The 14,920-nt window shown below is 43.2% G+C and overlaps 1 protein-coding gene across 1 annotated transcript in view; it reads right to left on the bottom strand.

Annotated features, from left to right (window-relative positions):
- CDHR3 (cadherin related family member 3) overlaps positions 1–14,920 on the bottom strand; it is an 80,233-nt gene that overhangs the window by 20,642 nt on the left and 44,671 nt on the right. The window contains 4 exon segments of the mRNA XM_068276272.1: positions 1,028–1,199; positions 3,535–3,797; positions 13,293–13,391; positions 13,489–13,591. Of these exon segments, the coding sequence (XP_068132373.1) occupies positions 1,028–1,199; positions 3,535–3,797; positions 13,293–13,391; positions 13,489–13,591 (637 nt within the window).

Genomic DNA, 14,920 nt, shown 5'->3' with positions numbered 1-14,920 from the left:
ATCTTCATCTCCATAAAGCTTTTCAGCAGATGGAAGCATGAACCCACTTTTGAACCAGAAACAGAGGCAGAAGTGCCTGACCTGGGCTACAGAGAAGCAGCACTGGACTGTTGCTCAGTGGTCCAAAGTACTTTTTTCGGATGAAAGCAACTCTTACATGTCATTCGGAAATCAAGGTGCCAGTGACTGGAGGAAGACTGGGGAGAGGGAAATGCCAAAATGCCTGAAGTCCAGTGTCAAGTACCCACAGTCAGTGATGGTCTGGGGTGCCATGTCAGCTGCTGGTTTTGGTCCACTGTGTTTTATCAAGGGCAGGGTCTATGCAGCTAGCAATCAGGAAATTTTGGAACACTTCACGTTTCCATCTGCTGAAAAGCTTTGTGGAGATGAAGATTTCATTTTCCAGCACGACCTGGCACCTGCTCACAGTGCCAAAACCACTGGTAAATGGTTTACTGACCATGGTATTACTGTGCTCAATTGGCCTGCCAACTCTCCTGACCTGAACCCCATAGAGAATCTGTGGGATATTGTGAAGAGAAAGTTGAGAGACGCAAGACCCAACACTCTGGATGAGCTTAAGGCCACTATCGAAGCATCCTGGGCCTCCATTACACCTGAGCAGTGCCACAGGCTGATTGCCTCCATGCCACGCCGCATTAAAGCAGTCATTTATGCAAAAGCATTCCCAACCAAGTATTGAGTGCATAACTGAACATAATTATTTGAAGGTTGACTTTTTTTGTTTTAAAAACACTTTTCCTTTATTGGTTGGATGAAATATGCTAATTTTTTGAGATAGGAAATTTGGGTTTTCATAAGCTGTATGCCAAAATCATCAATATTAAAACAATAAAAAGCTTGAACTACTTCAGTTGTGTGTAATGAATTTAAAATATATGAAAGTCTAATGTTTATCAGTACATTACAGAAAAGAATCAACTTTATCACAATATGCTAATTTTTTTAGAAGATCCTGTATATATCCCTCTAGGCTGGATGACCCTTTAAATCTTACTTTTTGTACCTGAATTAATAGAATAAATAAATGAGGTGGGTCCAGAGTCACGGTCTGTACATTGCAGCTTAAAATTCTGAATGACTGATCCTGTTGCTTGATCCACAGGTACAGACAGTGTGTATGAATTTGGTACACATATGGGTTTTTCATCATTAGCTTCCAAAACATTCACTGTCACCTAAAAATTTAAATAAAAAAATAAATTAGATTTTTTTTTAAACTGCAAGCAATATAATTTTACATCACCCTGACCATTTATTGACAAAGCTTGTACTATAATGTTGTAGTTCACTGTCATTGGCTGTTATGTGACTATCTTTGACTTCAGTAAATATTGATTTAAAAAAAAATGCTGCATTGTCACATGATTCTTCAAAATCTGTTAAAAGTCAGTAAAAATATTTAAAGAAGGTTTCAGAACTTTACATTTTTCGAATATATGCCTCAACAATGTGCATCCCACATTTCAGAAAACATGCCACGTGCCTTACTTTTTTTGTAAGGGCCCGTTTCCACTAGCGCGGAAACCGGGCTGAATTCGCAGAGTTTCCCCGCATGCAAATCACACTCTGCCATAGGAAATAATGGTGCCGCCGACCGAATCACTTGCACTAGCAATTCGTCCAACATTTCCATCCGTTTCCGTGCGGGAGTCAGCGAATCCTATAGCCATGCATGGCACGGCTTCTGGGATTCATCTGAAGTGCTGCCGCACGTCCCACAACTTTTATTGAAAAGTTTTTTGTTTGTTTTTATTTGTATATACACGTATACCAAAAAACAACACCATCCAAAAAGATACCGTAATACAAGATACAATACTGAACATACGTTATACATACGTAAGTATTCAATCACAAGCTTATATCTTAGCAATTCCATTGTATATCTTGTAACCTGCTGTAAGCCCCATGAGTCTAGGGAAGAAGCTAAAATTATGATCATCAATGCAGCATTGATAGCTAATACAGATTGATCACCTAGTAACAGTAAGATGACCTACATCAGCAAACAATATAAAACTCTCTCACCGGCTAACTCTTCATTTAAAGAAGAAACTATACACAACATCATCACAAAATCCTCAATTTTATCTTCCAAGACCCAAAGGAGTCTCATAGTTAACATACCAGAAGTCGCACACTTTGGCAAAGCACTCTGGCCTCTCATGAGCCGCAGAGGTTAGATGTTCTAACAAATCTGATTTTCTGAACCAGAAAATCGAGCCCCCCAGCACCTTCTTAACCACTAAAGGTCCACAGGCTTAAACCCTTGTTTACAAACTACGCCACTGCAGCTTCAAGGGCTTGCTGCAGGGCCGTACAACTCTGCACACAAGTGATTCCCCCCTCCCCTTTTCTGCCCTCAAACAGAGCTTTCTGTTGGTGGGCTCTGATCACTACTGCCCTGTTTGTTTGTTTTTTGTTTTTTATTTATTTATTTGTATTTTTTTCTATAATAAATTTTGCTATTTTTTTTTTTTTATCCCTAGCCCTCCCTCCTCCCCCCGCCAGCCAATCACTGCGATCGGCTGTCATAGGCATCAGCCTATGACAGCCGAATGCTCCAGTGCCTACCAGGGGACAGCTGTGTCACGCAGCGCTGTACCATGTAAGTAGATGGCAGTTTCGCAGTTTAACAGTTTCCTACCGACGATCGCCACTGGGAGACTGACGACGGAGCAGAGCTCTGTCATTCAAGCAGGGATGCACGCAATCTCCTGCAATCTCCGCCCCCAGGACTTCACGCCAATTGGCGTTGAGTGGTCCTGGTGCTGCTGCCGCGTTCATGCCAATTGGTATTGAGCGGTCAGCAAGAAGATAACCTCTTGAGGACCGCGGTCTTAAACCCCCCTAGTGACAGGCCATTTTTTACAAAATAAGACCAACGGAGCTTTCTGTTGGTGGAGTCTGATCCCTCCTGCCTTTTTTCAACAAAACATTTTTTTTCTTTATAAATTTTCCTATTTTTTTTCTTTAATCCTCCCCCCCCCCCCCCCGCCAGCCAATCAGCTGCCTCCCAGGGGGACAGCCGTGTCACACGGCTGTCCCCAGTACAGCATTGCCTTAGATCGCAGCGCTGTACAGTGTTATTAGACGGTGCTTTCGCCGGCTAACAGTCCCTAGCGGCGATCAGGGATAGCAGTCATTCCTGGATGATTGATTTTTGTGAATACATTTGTATGAATGTGTGCATGTGAGTGTGCAAAGGGTTAATTATCTTCGCAGTAGAGCAGACCTGATCAGGCTCCGGCTGTTTCCGCTGAGTGGGCCTGTGTGCAGCGCACCTCTTATTGCTATTGGTTATTTGGGGCTTCCAGTGATGGATTGGGGCTGGCTGTAGAGGATGGGGAAGCATCATTAGGATCCAGAGGCTTCCCCCTCCCGAGGTAAGTATCATGTTTTTTTTGTTTTATTTCCGTATGTAGCAGATTCCCTTTAAGCCTATATTTGGTTTACCTAAGAGATGAAGGAAGTACTTAAATTTTGTTATTAGAATATATAGATTCTTACGGAGACTGTCGATGTCTTAAGATAAGAATTTACAACTGTCGATGTCTTAATAAGATAAGAATCCGTAGCTTGCACCGTAAGCAGGTATTGTCGTGTAGTTTCATAGTCTAGCATATTAGCAAGCTGAATTTGCCCTGTATATTGATCCATCCAGAAAACGTTTGAAGCATCCAGAGTACCGCCTCCAGATACAATTTTGTATGAGATGCCAATGTAGGGGTAGTCTTTGTCTGTAGCATAAACTTGACCAATTGCGGACCTAGCTGTAATGAAAACATAATTTTAGCCAACATTACTCAAATAATTTTATATTGAATGAATTCCGTCACAATATTTTAAAAATGTACAGTATATACTGTTTTGCCAATAATATTTATCCTAAAATATGTTTTGATATGACCAGAATTTTAGAAACTATGTTTAGGACATTACTCTATATCTATTCTGTCTGTAAGTTGTGGAATTTTTCCAAATATTTTTAAGTATTAAAAAGGAACTTCAGTGAAAATACCATAATGAAAAAAGTGCCTAATTTTCACAATAATTATTTATAAATGATTTAGTCAGTGTTTGCCCATTGTAAAATCTTTCCTCTCCCTGATTTACATTCTGAAATGTATCACATGGTAACATTTTGACTGCTGGCAGGTGATGTCTTTGGAAGGAGATGCTGCTTTTTTGGTAGTTGGAAACAGCTGTTCTTTCCATAATGCAACAATAGGGATGGCCCTGGTTAGGAGAACTCATGGAGAAGCATGTGATCAGTTTGATCAACATGATCAGGACCAGCAAATCAGAACCTTGCAAATCTATCAGCTGATCAAAATGATCACATGCTTCTCCATGAGTTCTCATAAGCAGGGCCATCCCTATGCAATAAGGCTACCACTATGTGATGTCAGTACCTACTAGGTGCTGACATCACTCTGTGGGAGGGGTTTCACCACAATATCAGCCATAGAGAGCCCCCGATGGACTGTTTGAGAAAAGGTAACAATTTTTTACTGATAGGGATGAAGTTCAATCCTTGGTTGCAGTTCCTCTTTAAATATATCTGATTAACATTCAACTTAAATAAGCTTTGTCTAGTCTTGGTCAGGGTCAGGATAAGTTAGAACTGTGGTTAGCTTGTTGCCGCTGTCTGTGTCCCTACTGGTGAGATATCACTTAATTCCAGTCCTTTATGGCACATATGGCCATTGAGATGTGGATCATTCCAGCTTATTTGCAAATTGGAACTGGGATAATCAGACTTTTCAGGAAGTGCATTTGATTGGCAAAACTCCAAGCTGCATACAATTTGCATCAAATGTGCTTGCAGGTCAGATTTATTAACATCTAATTGACCATCTGCTGTGGAAAAGACAGGAAGCCAGTAAGAGCAATCTATAGCCAGCAGAGTTCCTAATTCTTCCTTACTACAAAATAAGATTTCTTTATTGCTGCCTTTGACATCCCTAAAGAATAGTTTATCTTTACTGTCGGTCTTTTAGGACATGAGGAAAAATGTAGCTCTTCCTGTATAAAAAAAAAAAAAATGAAAAAAAAAAAAACAGTTGGATATTGGCTTTAAAAATGAATCCAAGGACTGTTAAAGCTCAACAGAAAAAAAAAAAAAAAATTGAACACAGCAATTTTTGAAGGGAATCAGGTAGATTGTCATACATCATAAGCATTCCTTTTGGAGATTGCAAAACATTAAGCACTAAGTGGCCAAGGCTCAAGCAATTCTTAAGGCCAGTATGTAAGGCTTGGTGGTGTATTCTCCACAGTCAGCATGCAACGCATGCAACGCATGAGCTGGCGTGGAGGAGGTACACACACTAGCACAAGGAAACAGGCTATCCCTAGTATAGTGGAGGGGAGGACTGACTCCAATAGGAGATTGTGGCGCACAGAGCCGGTGCAGATCTGACAGCCACAAACAATGCTTTCGTTCGTTATAACGTCTCAGCGCAAAGTAGCGCTGAGCGCATAAACCAGAACTGAGGAGATCAGGACAGGTAGACAGAATGAACGCTTGCTAGCTAGCGGCTACTTAGCGACAGCAAGCGTCCAAAACCAGACAGACTGGAATGAGGCAGCCAATGCGATGCGGCGATGGCGTGCCTCACAAAGACAGGACAGGATAGTCAGAAAACAGCAGGATTAAGATAGATGAACGTAACACAGATAAATATACAATAAGTAGGTTTTCCTAGCGTATTACAATTACAGCTATCAATGAAACTATTTGTAACGTCTGACTAACATATGTATATATCGGCAATGAACCGATATATGACATAAGCAGGAACACTGACTAACACTGGAGCAAAACAGGGAACAGGGCTCAGAAGGATTCGCTATCTCTTCGCAGAGATGAACGCAATCCACAAACGGTAACAGAACAGGATTCAGAAGGATTCGTTATCTCTTCGCAGAGATGAACGCAATCCACAAACAGTAACAGGAACAGGATTCAGAAGGATTCGTTATCTCTTCGCAGAGATGAACGCAATCCACAAACAGAACCAGGAGCAGGGTAACTACCTCAGCACGGGTGGTCACGGTACGCGCAACCTACCAAAACGTGCTGGAAAGCTGACTAACTGCACACAGGATATAAACAGTTTGTGTACGTATACATCAGCGACACTGATGTATTAACGTAACACAAATACAAGGAAAATAATAAACGTGCTGGTATGCATATATATTGGCAATGAACCAATATATGATGCAAAGACCAGCAAAGTATCTTTATAACAAGAAACACGATCGGGGGCTAAAGCGACAGCAAGACAGGCTTAAGCTGAAGCTATGAAAACCCAAGGAAACCCTGCAGGAAGCAGATCTTTATACTGAGGTCATCCAATGGGAGCAGACATGCAGATTCCCACACAGGTGAATGATAATCAGTCACAAGCTGACAGCAGGGAAAAACAGACAAAGCTATACAGCTTGCATGGAAATAGATCAGAACTGCCTGAGCTGCAGCACTACTTCCAGCAATAGCTGCTGCAGCAGCGATCATTACAGTACCCCCGCCTTTAAAAGTGGATTCCAGACGCTTTTTAAAACTGAAATTTCCAACAAAACAGTCTGACTGATAATTCATGATGACCGGGACAGCCCGGCAAGACCGAATTCCAGAATCAGTCCCCACAAGACTGGACCCATCAGAACCAGAACCTACAGAACCATGCCCATCAGTACTACAAGCCCCAGTGTGACACCCATCAGAACCATGATTTCCAGAAGAAAGCCCTCCGAAACTCCCTGAGCGATACCCACCGCCTTCCAGGAACCGTTCAGAAACGCCAAAGCCTTTGCAATGCCCACCGGTACTGTCTTTACCAACACAAAACCCACTGTTGAACCAGTCCAAGGCACCAGGACAAGTTTTCTCAGAGACCTCCCAGAACACCTTGAAGCTCCAAAGAGATCCCCATAGGTCAGAATGCCCCTTAGGCTCACATGGAGAACCATCAAGAACCCCCATGGAACCTAGGGCAATTCCCGAGTCAGGGCCACAAGGACAAACATCAATATCAGGGCTTTCAGGGACCAGAACCATCTCTGGGCATGCAGGCAGACTGGCAATATCAGAACGTGTTCCCACCAAGGAAGCATCAGAGCACGCTAACACCTTAGACACACTTGGGCATTCTGGCACACTAAGAACATCTGGGCACACTGGCACAAGAGAAACCTCTGGGCATGTCAAGGAACTGTGAGCCTCAGGGTCAGCCAAGACGGGACCAAAACCAGGACTGGCCAAAAAAAAATCATCATGACTAAACTTCGCAACTACTGGACTTTTACACGAGAATGCTGGATCAGACTTAGATGTCGCTGATTCCAGCAAAGTCAGTAACAAATCAGATTCAGGGGCACTAACAAGACAGGACAAATCTTCTGATGTATGCACTGAACCAGACAGGGACTCCACAACTACCTCTGGACTGGACAGAGACTCATTTAATACACTGGATTGGAGCTCATGAGGCGCTGCAGAACAAGTCAGTATTGCAGCAGCCCCCACTGGACTAGGCAAAACTGAGGAATTCCCTGGACAGGAAGGGAACTCTGGAACCTCTGCCACAGCGGCCAGAGAACCAGAATCTTTCAGGATACAGGGCTGGGTTTCAGGAACACTCATCAGACCGGACTGAAATTCTGAGATTTCTATTATTTTGACCAGAGAATCAGAATTATCCATGTTACAGGGCAAGACTTCTGAAACATTCAGAGGACAGGGCTGGAGTTCCTCGGCTGTTACAACACTGGAGAGGGACTCAACAACATTGGTTAAGTCAGACTGTGTACAGGACAAGGTATCTGACACACTTGCTGACGAGGACAATATTTCAATGGCTTCTGCTTTGCTGGGCAGAAATTCATCAAGTTTTATTAGAGCAGACTGTAATTCCAAAACAGCTGCTAGACAAGTGAATATTACTGCAACACCAACTGAGGTAAGCAGTGCTTCAGCCTCCTCTGCTAGAGGGTTTAAAGTATCCAAAGTACTGGGTGAAGCATAAGACTCTGCGACCACAGCTTCACTGGACAGGATCACTGAACAGTCCATATTGCAGGGCAAAACCATGGAAGCACCTGCTGGACAGCATAATGATTCTGTGACCTGAGTTTCATTGGAGAGATCTACTGCACAATTCATGGTACAGGGCAAATTTATTGGAAAATTTTCTGAACAAGGTAATAATTCTGCGATTTCAGGTTCACATAGCAGATGCTCTGAGCTATTCACGAAACTAGAGCGAGGTGTAGAAACAGGAAGATCAAGACACAATGTTTGCGCATCTGAATCACCATTCATTTGTAAAATTGGAAAATTCAGATGCTGGGGTTCTGAGTTTACTAGACAGGATTGCTGGGACTCGGAAACTGATGTAGTGCATCTATTGGCATCTGCTGGATCAGACAGGAGTTGAACTTTATTAACACAGGTAATTTCTGCAGAAGTGTTTGCAGAGACAGGCAAGATTTTTCTGGTGTCTGTTTCACTAAACAAAGAGTCATGAGTACTGGCTAGGCTGGACTCGGAAGTCAGCAGGACCTCTGGCTTCTCTGCTGAGAAATTTGCGCAGGGCAAGGTTAAGAATGTATCAGTGGCTTCTGTTTTACTGGGAAGTAACACTGAGTTATCCATGGTACAGGGTGGAATTGCAGGAACTTCAATTTCACACAAAAAGAGCTCCGAATCACCTGCTGAATCAGCCAAAGGTGCTGAAGCAGGCGGGTCAGAACGCCAAATTTGCGAATTCGGAGTCACATAAAAATCATCCAAAATCAGTTCCCACACATCAATCAAGGGAGCCACACAGTCATACCTACACACACCAGCCTCTATTAGGTTATAGGCTGACTTAATGCATGCGTTCAATACCATTTCACTTTTTGCACTGTAAAATTGACAAAATGAACTTGAATCATTCTTCCATTCACAGACCAGGGCTTCCATCTCTCCCCTCTCGAATGGAGGATCCCATGCATACTTAACAGCGAAACATTTAGGCTGATCACAGTCTGCAGATATGATTGTGGCAGGCACATGTATAGGGTTAATTAGCAGGTGATTGGCAGATTCCTTATTCCTAAGAAGCTCCAATACCTGTAGCAAGTGTTTAACTGTAGTGTATGCAAACTTTCCTTGCTTTACAAATAAGTTGATTTGTTCAATACTCTGTAATATCTCCTCATAATCATACTCAGATAATTCTTTTAAACACAAATCTTTATTTTCCCTAGCCAGGGAGGAAAGTTCATTAGTAGTTTCATAAGTCCATTTAACTCCCCTGAAAGACAATTGCATTTCATTATCTGTTAATGGCAGAATCTCATTATAGGTCTCAGTCGCTAAGGATAACGATTCTGCAGATTGGACACGTTTCTTAGAACGTTTGCGTTTTGCCTTTGACCTTGCGGTTTTTGGTGATTTATTCAAAGCTGCAGGAAAATTATCAGTAACACTTTCTGCTTGCTGCTCATTCTTGCAAGCAATTGAAGGAGCAGCTGATTGGCCTGCTGCCAGGAGTTCATTAAGAGGAAAAGGCAATGGATCTATGCGCAACCAGTTATGGATCACAAACGCTAGAAATTCCAGCGGTCTATCTTTCAAATCGGAATGATTGAGAACATCAAATGCCCACTGGAATAATTCCCCTTTAAACAAAATATAACTTAGTTGGAGTGCCCAGGTTGAAACAGGAGTCGCTTGGAGATCAGGATTGGTCAGGAACCTGGCACATTCAGAGAAAAACTCATTTTCTGTTTCAGAGCTAAGTTCTTCAAATTTCTTAAAGGAACAGGAACCATAATTAACAGTGTCATACTTTCTGGGAATCCCCCCCACAATGGGGATTGGTAATGGGGTTTTCATAATGTAAGGCTTGGTGGTGTATTCTCCACAGTCAGCATGCAACGCATGCAACGCATGAGCTGGCGTGGAGGAGGTACACACACTAGCACAAGGAAACAGGCTATCCCTAGTATAGTGGAGGGGAGGACTGACTCCAATAGGAGATTGTGGCGCACAGAGCCGGTGCAGATCTGACAGCCACAAACAATGCTTTCGTTCGTTATAACGTCTCAGCGCAAAGTAGCGCTGAGCGCATAAACCAGAACTGAGGAGATCAGGACAGGTAGACAGAATGAACGCTTGCTAGCTAGCGGCTACTTAGCGACAGCAAGCGTCCAAAACCAGACAGACTGGAATGAGGCAGCCAATGCGATGCGGCGATGGCGTGCCTCACAAAGACAGGACAGGATAGTCAGAAAACAGCAGGATTAAGATAGATGAACGTAACACAGATAAATATACAATAAGTAGGTTTTCCTAGCGTATTACAATTACAGCTATCAATGAAACTATTTGTAACGTCTGACTAACATATGTATATATCGGCAATGAACCGATATATGACATAAGCAGGAACACTGACTAACACTGGAGCAAAACAGGGAACAGGGCTCAGAAGGATTCGCTATCTCTTCGCAGAGATGAACGCAATCCACAAACGGTAACAGAACAGGATTCAGAAGGATTCGTTATCTCTTCGCAGAGATGAACGCAATCCACAAACAGTAACAGGAACAGGATTCAGAAGGATTCGTTATCTCTTCGCAGAGATGAACGCAATCCACAAACAGAACCAGGAGCAGGGTAACTACCTCAGCACGGGTGGTCACGGTACGCGCAACCTACCAAAACGTGCTGGAAAGCTGACTAACTGCACACAGGATATAAACAGTTTGTGTACGTATACATCAGCGACACTGATGTATTAACGTAACACAAATACAAGGAAAATAATAAACGTGCTGGTATGCATATATATTGGCAATGAACCAATATATGATGCAAAGACCAGCAAAGTATCTTTATAACAAGAAACACGATCGGGGGCTAAAGCGACAGCAAGACAGGCTTAAGCTGAAGCTATGAAAACCCAAGGAAACCCTGCAGGAAGCAGATCTTTATACTGAGGTCATCCAATGGGAGCAGACATGCAGATTCCCACACAGGTGAATGATAATCAGTCACAAGCTGACAGCAGGGAAAAACAGACAAAGCTATACAGCTTGCATGGAAATAGATCAGAACTGCCTGAGCTGCAGCACTACTTCCAGCAATAGCTGCTGCAGCAGCGATCATTACACAGTACCCACTAGAAAATTTTACTATGATTTTTCAGACGACTGGTGATTTTTTTGAGCTGCAAACGATAGTTTCTGCGATCTTGCAACGTCAGTACAAGCGTGCAATTACATGAACGACGTTTGCTAACATGCAGTGACAACGACCATTACGTCGGATCTTTGAGATCCCTGACGACTCCCGTGCAAAGTACAGCGATCACTTGACTTCCCGTTCATGCCTGTCGTATGCTGTCACTTGACGTTGCATGTTCTCGCGAGTAGGAGGATCGGGGAACCTCGTTCGTGGGGCGGTGTCGTTGTGAGATTCCCTGATCTATTAGTATTGAGCTTTGAGGTAAATTGAGCATCCTCAAACCAGCAGAAGATACAAGCTTTTTCACAGATTAGGTTTCAAGTGTGGCTGCACTTATTTTCAAACTCTTGTTTGTCATTCTAGAAAAATAGGCATCAACTGTCACCTAGAAACAGACTTATATGCACTTGTTGCCTTGTTTTTAAGCACGCCTAATAAGATAAAGCATTAGAAGTCTCTTCAGTACAAAATTATCCCCCTTGTATTTGAGAAGGAACAGAATGGGCCGTTTTGAAAAGACCAAAAAACCTAAAGAAATGGTATTGTTTTAGAACTTTGAATTTACTTCACTTTGTGTGGAAGTGAAAGGGTGAATTGAAAAAGAGCAGACAAGTATAAATGTCTGCCAATGTCTAATGACTACCTCAACAAACCTGTTCATAACTATACTGCATAACTATACTAAGCATGAACCTGGACTCAAGGGAAATCTGAGCCAAGTGAAGGTGGAGGTATCAAACACAGAAGACAGAACAGAACAGACTAGCAGACTAGAAAAGTGCTCATAGCAACCATCTGGCAGTAGTCTAACACCAAGAGTATGGACTCTTTCACACGGGCAGCTGACAACCAGTGAAGTCACTGCCAGTAGGTAGAGAAAACCTCCCCACCAGCCTAGTACCTCTCTCAACATTGTACTGGATGTAATGTATGCCGTTTTTATTATTTTTCTACAATAAAAGTGAAGTTTTACAAGGGATGTGCATAGCCCCTTTTCTCTACCTACTGGATCTGCTACCTGTATTTTGGCAATTTGCACTCCTGCAGTGATCTTTTTCAGCCCATCCTGTGCATGTTTTTCTTTGTTTTCTTATATCATCAGTGAAGTCACTGCCTGTCAGCTTCTCTCCTGCACCAGTGCCTGGTACTGGCGAGTGGCGCTGTACAGGCGGCCCCCCAATGGAGTGAGATCTGAACGCTGCCTCAGCCGTGCTGAGGCTCGACATGTTGCGTTGCTCCGCCCAGTAATGCCACCGCATGTCAACGCTTGACAAGTGTGGTGTTACAACCGCTGCAATTCGGCTACATTTAAATTGCACTTAAATTGCATTGGTGGGCAGCAGACGAGAGGCTGCACTACTCGGTAAACACGCAGTCCAGCCGCCTGTTTGAAAGGGGCCTAAGACCAAGCTACAGCAGTATGACAGTAAGCTCACCACTGTTTGCCAGACTTGAAGCAGATGGTTTAGGCACACTGCACTGAAACTAGGCGCTCCATAGCAATAATGTTGTACTGCGTGGTGTGCGTAAGGGTAATTTGGGTCTCTGGTGATCACCAGACCACATATTAAATCTCCCTCTGAGTTTTACGCCACCGGGGATTTGAGCTCAACCTGCGCCCAGCTCACTGGCGGGGTACCCATACATATGCGCCAGGCTCTCCTGACAATGTCACTCCTTCTTTGCCAACCCATCGGAAACTGCCACTGTCTTCTTTTGCCTACGAAGTCAGTTTTTGTACTGAATGTATAGTCAATCAAAGGTGTATATTATGTAGATACAGCATTCAGCCATTCATATAAGGATCTGTAATTCAGCTGATTTCTACATATGTGAATAGATATAATGAATTTTCCTTTCCCTTCCTTGTATCCATTCCTGGCCGTACACTGATTATCACCATGATTGATATTTTTTTTTTTAAAAAATTTCACTTGTTCCTTTCTAACAGAATTGTTCTTCTCCATTAGATCATTGTGCTGTGGTCATTAATGCAGTTTCGACCAATGCCATTGCATACCTGGTTCGAGCTCCGAAACATTGAACACATAAGAAGAGCTGTTAAATACTGGGGGGAATTCATCCACTGGTTCTGTTTTCACGTAAACATTAATAATTTCTGAAATTGAAGAAGAATATCATTTCCTTTACTGCAAACACACAGTTTTTACAAAATACACTTGAAACTAATCTTACAAAACAAGAGTTTTACATACGGCTTTGATATGGGAAAGCGATGTCTTGCACTTTAACCTGCAAATTGTATTCATTGCCAACAGCAAGATTAGCTGGATCTTCAAAGTCCAAGTTACCTGTCAACTGGAGCAACAAAATGCATTATGTTTTTTTAAAGAAAAAAGATTTTCCACTGTGATAACGTTCCCTTATCAAGACTCAAACTTGATAAGTCAAATTGGTCAAACTGGGATAGCTGAATTGTATGAACTGCATTTGTATACTATTTGAAGCATTGCTAAATACGGATACAAAGCAATCAAAATCGAATTATTGGCACAGCACCAATAACTGCTCAGTCACTAGACATTTTTGTTTCATCCAGGTTTGTAAAGGACTTTGTTTCACTTTGAACTACAAAAAAATACTGTTTGAAACACGACCTGCCAGTTGGGCACCACAATCTATACTGGAGGTTGCTCTCTGGCTATCTATACTGAGGAGATTCTCTGGTTACCTATACTGGGGAGCTCTCTAATTACCTATACTATGGAGGCTCTTTGGCTTCCTGGGAGCACCATCTCCACTTGTCTTACTGGATACTAAAGCAGCACCCTCTCTTGCCACCTAATACTGGGGATGTCCTCTCTGGTTACCAGTACTGGGGGTGCTCTAACTAACTACCTAATACTTGGTGGCTCCTCCTGCTACCTATGCTGGGGAGGTACATCTGAGTACATGTATAAGGGGCTAACTAACACTGAGAACCATGGAAGCATCTCTGGCTAACAGTGTGCTTGAGTCTGCAGGAGGAAGAACATTTACAAGGCCCCGATGTGGTCGCAACCTCTGCAACCCCTATTGCTACACCCCTGTCAGTAGCCTTACACCCCCTTCCCCACCCTCCTCGACTATTAAGCTCCTCTCTTTCCCCATCCACCCTACAACCATCAGTAGCCTCATTCTTTACCCCCTGACCATTAGTAAGCCCCTCTCTCTTTTTCCCAGCCACCTCCAGCATCCTTGGTAGCATCACTCTCTCCTTTTCAAACCTTCAGTAAGCCCCTTTCTCCTCCCATCCACCCCCTTGCATCCTCAGTAGCCTCACTGTCTCCCCCACCCAAGTCTTTCAGAAACCCCTTATCTCTCTTCTCACTCATTCCACAGCATCCTCAAACCAGCCCTTACTTTTTCCTCTCAGACACTCAATAACCATGCATCAATTGTTAGGGCAACAGTTTGGGGTACGAGCAGTGGCGTTTTGGGCCAAAAGCAGCCCAGGCCTTCACTTGGAGCACATTGGCTCAAAGGGCGCCACTACAGTGCCTCCCGATGATGAACAGTGTGATCACCAGCGGAAGCAGCAGCTCTCTACATCCCCTCCACATACTGCACCCCCCTTTCTTCCCTGGCTGGCCGCAGGTACAATAGAAAATATGTCCAGGCAGCTCCGCACCTCCTCTACCTTCCGCC

This window comes from Hyperolius riggenbachi, chromosome 3, assembly GCF_040937935.1.
Source record: "Hyperolius riggenbachi isolate aHypRig1 chromosome 3, aHypRig1.pri, whole genome shotgun sequence".
NCBI lineage: Eukaryota > Metazoa > Chordata > Amphibia > Anura > Hyperoliidae > Hyperolius > Hyperolius riggenbachi.
The sequence above is the reverse complement of the archived record's forward strand: the minus strand, read 5'-3'. Positions and strand labels throughout refer to the sequence as shown.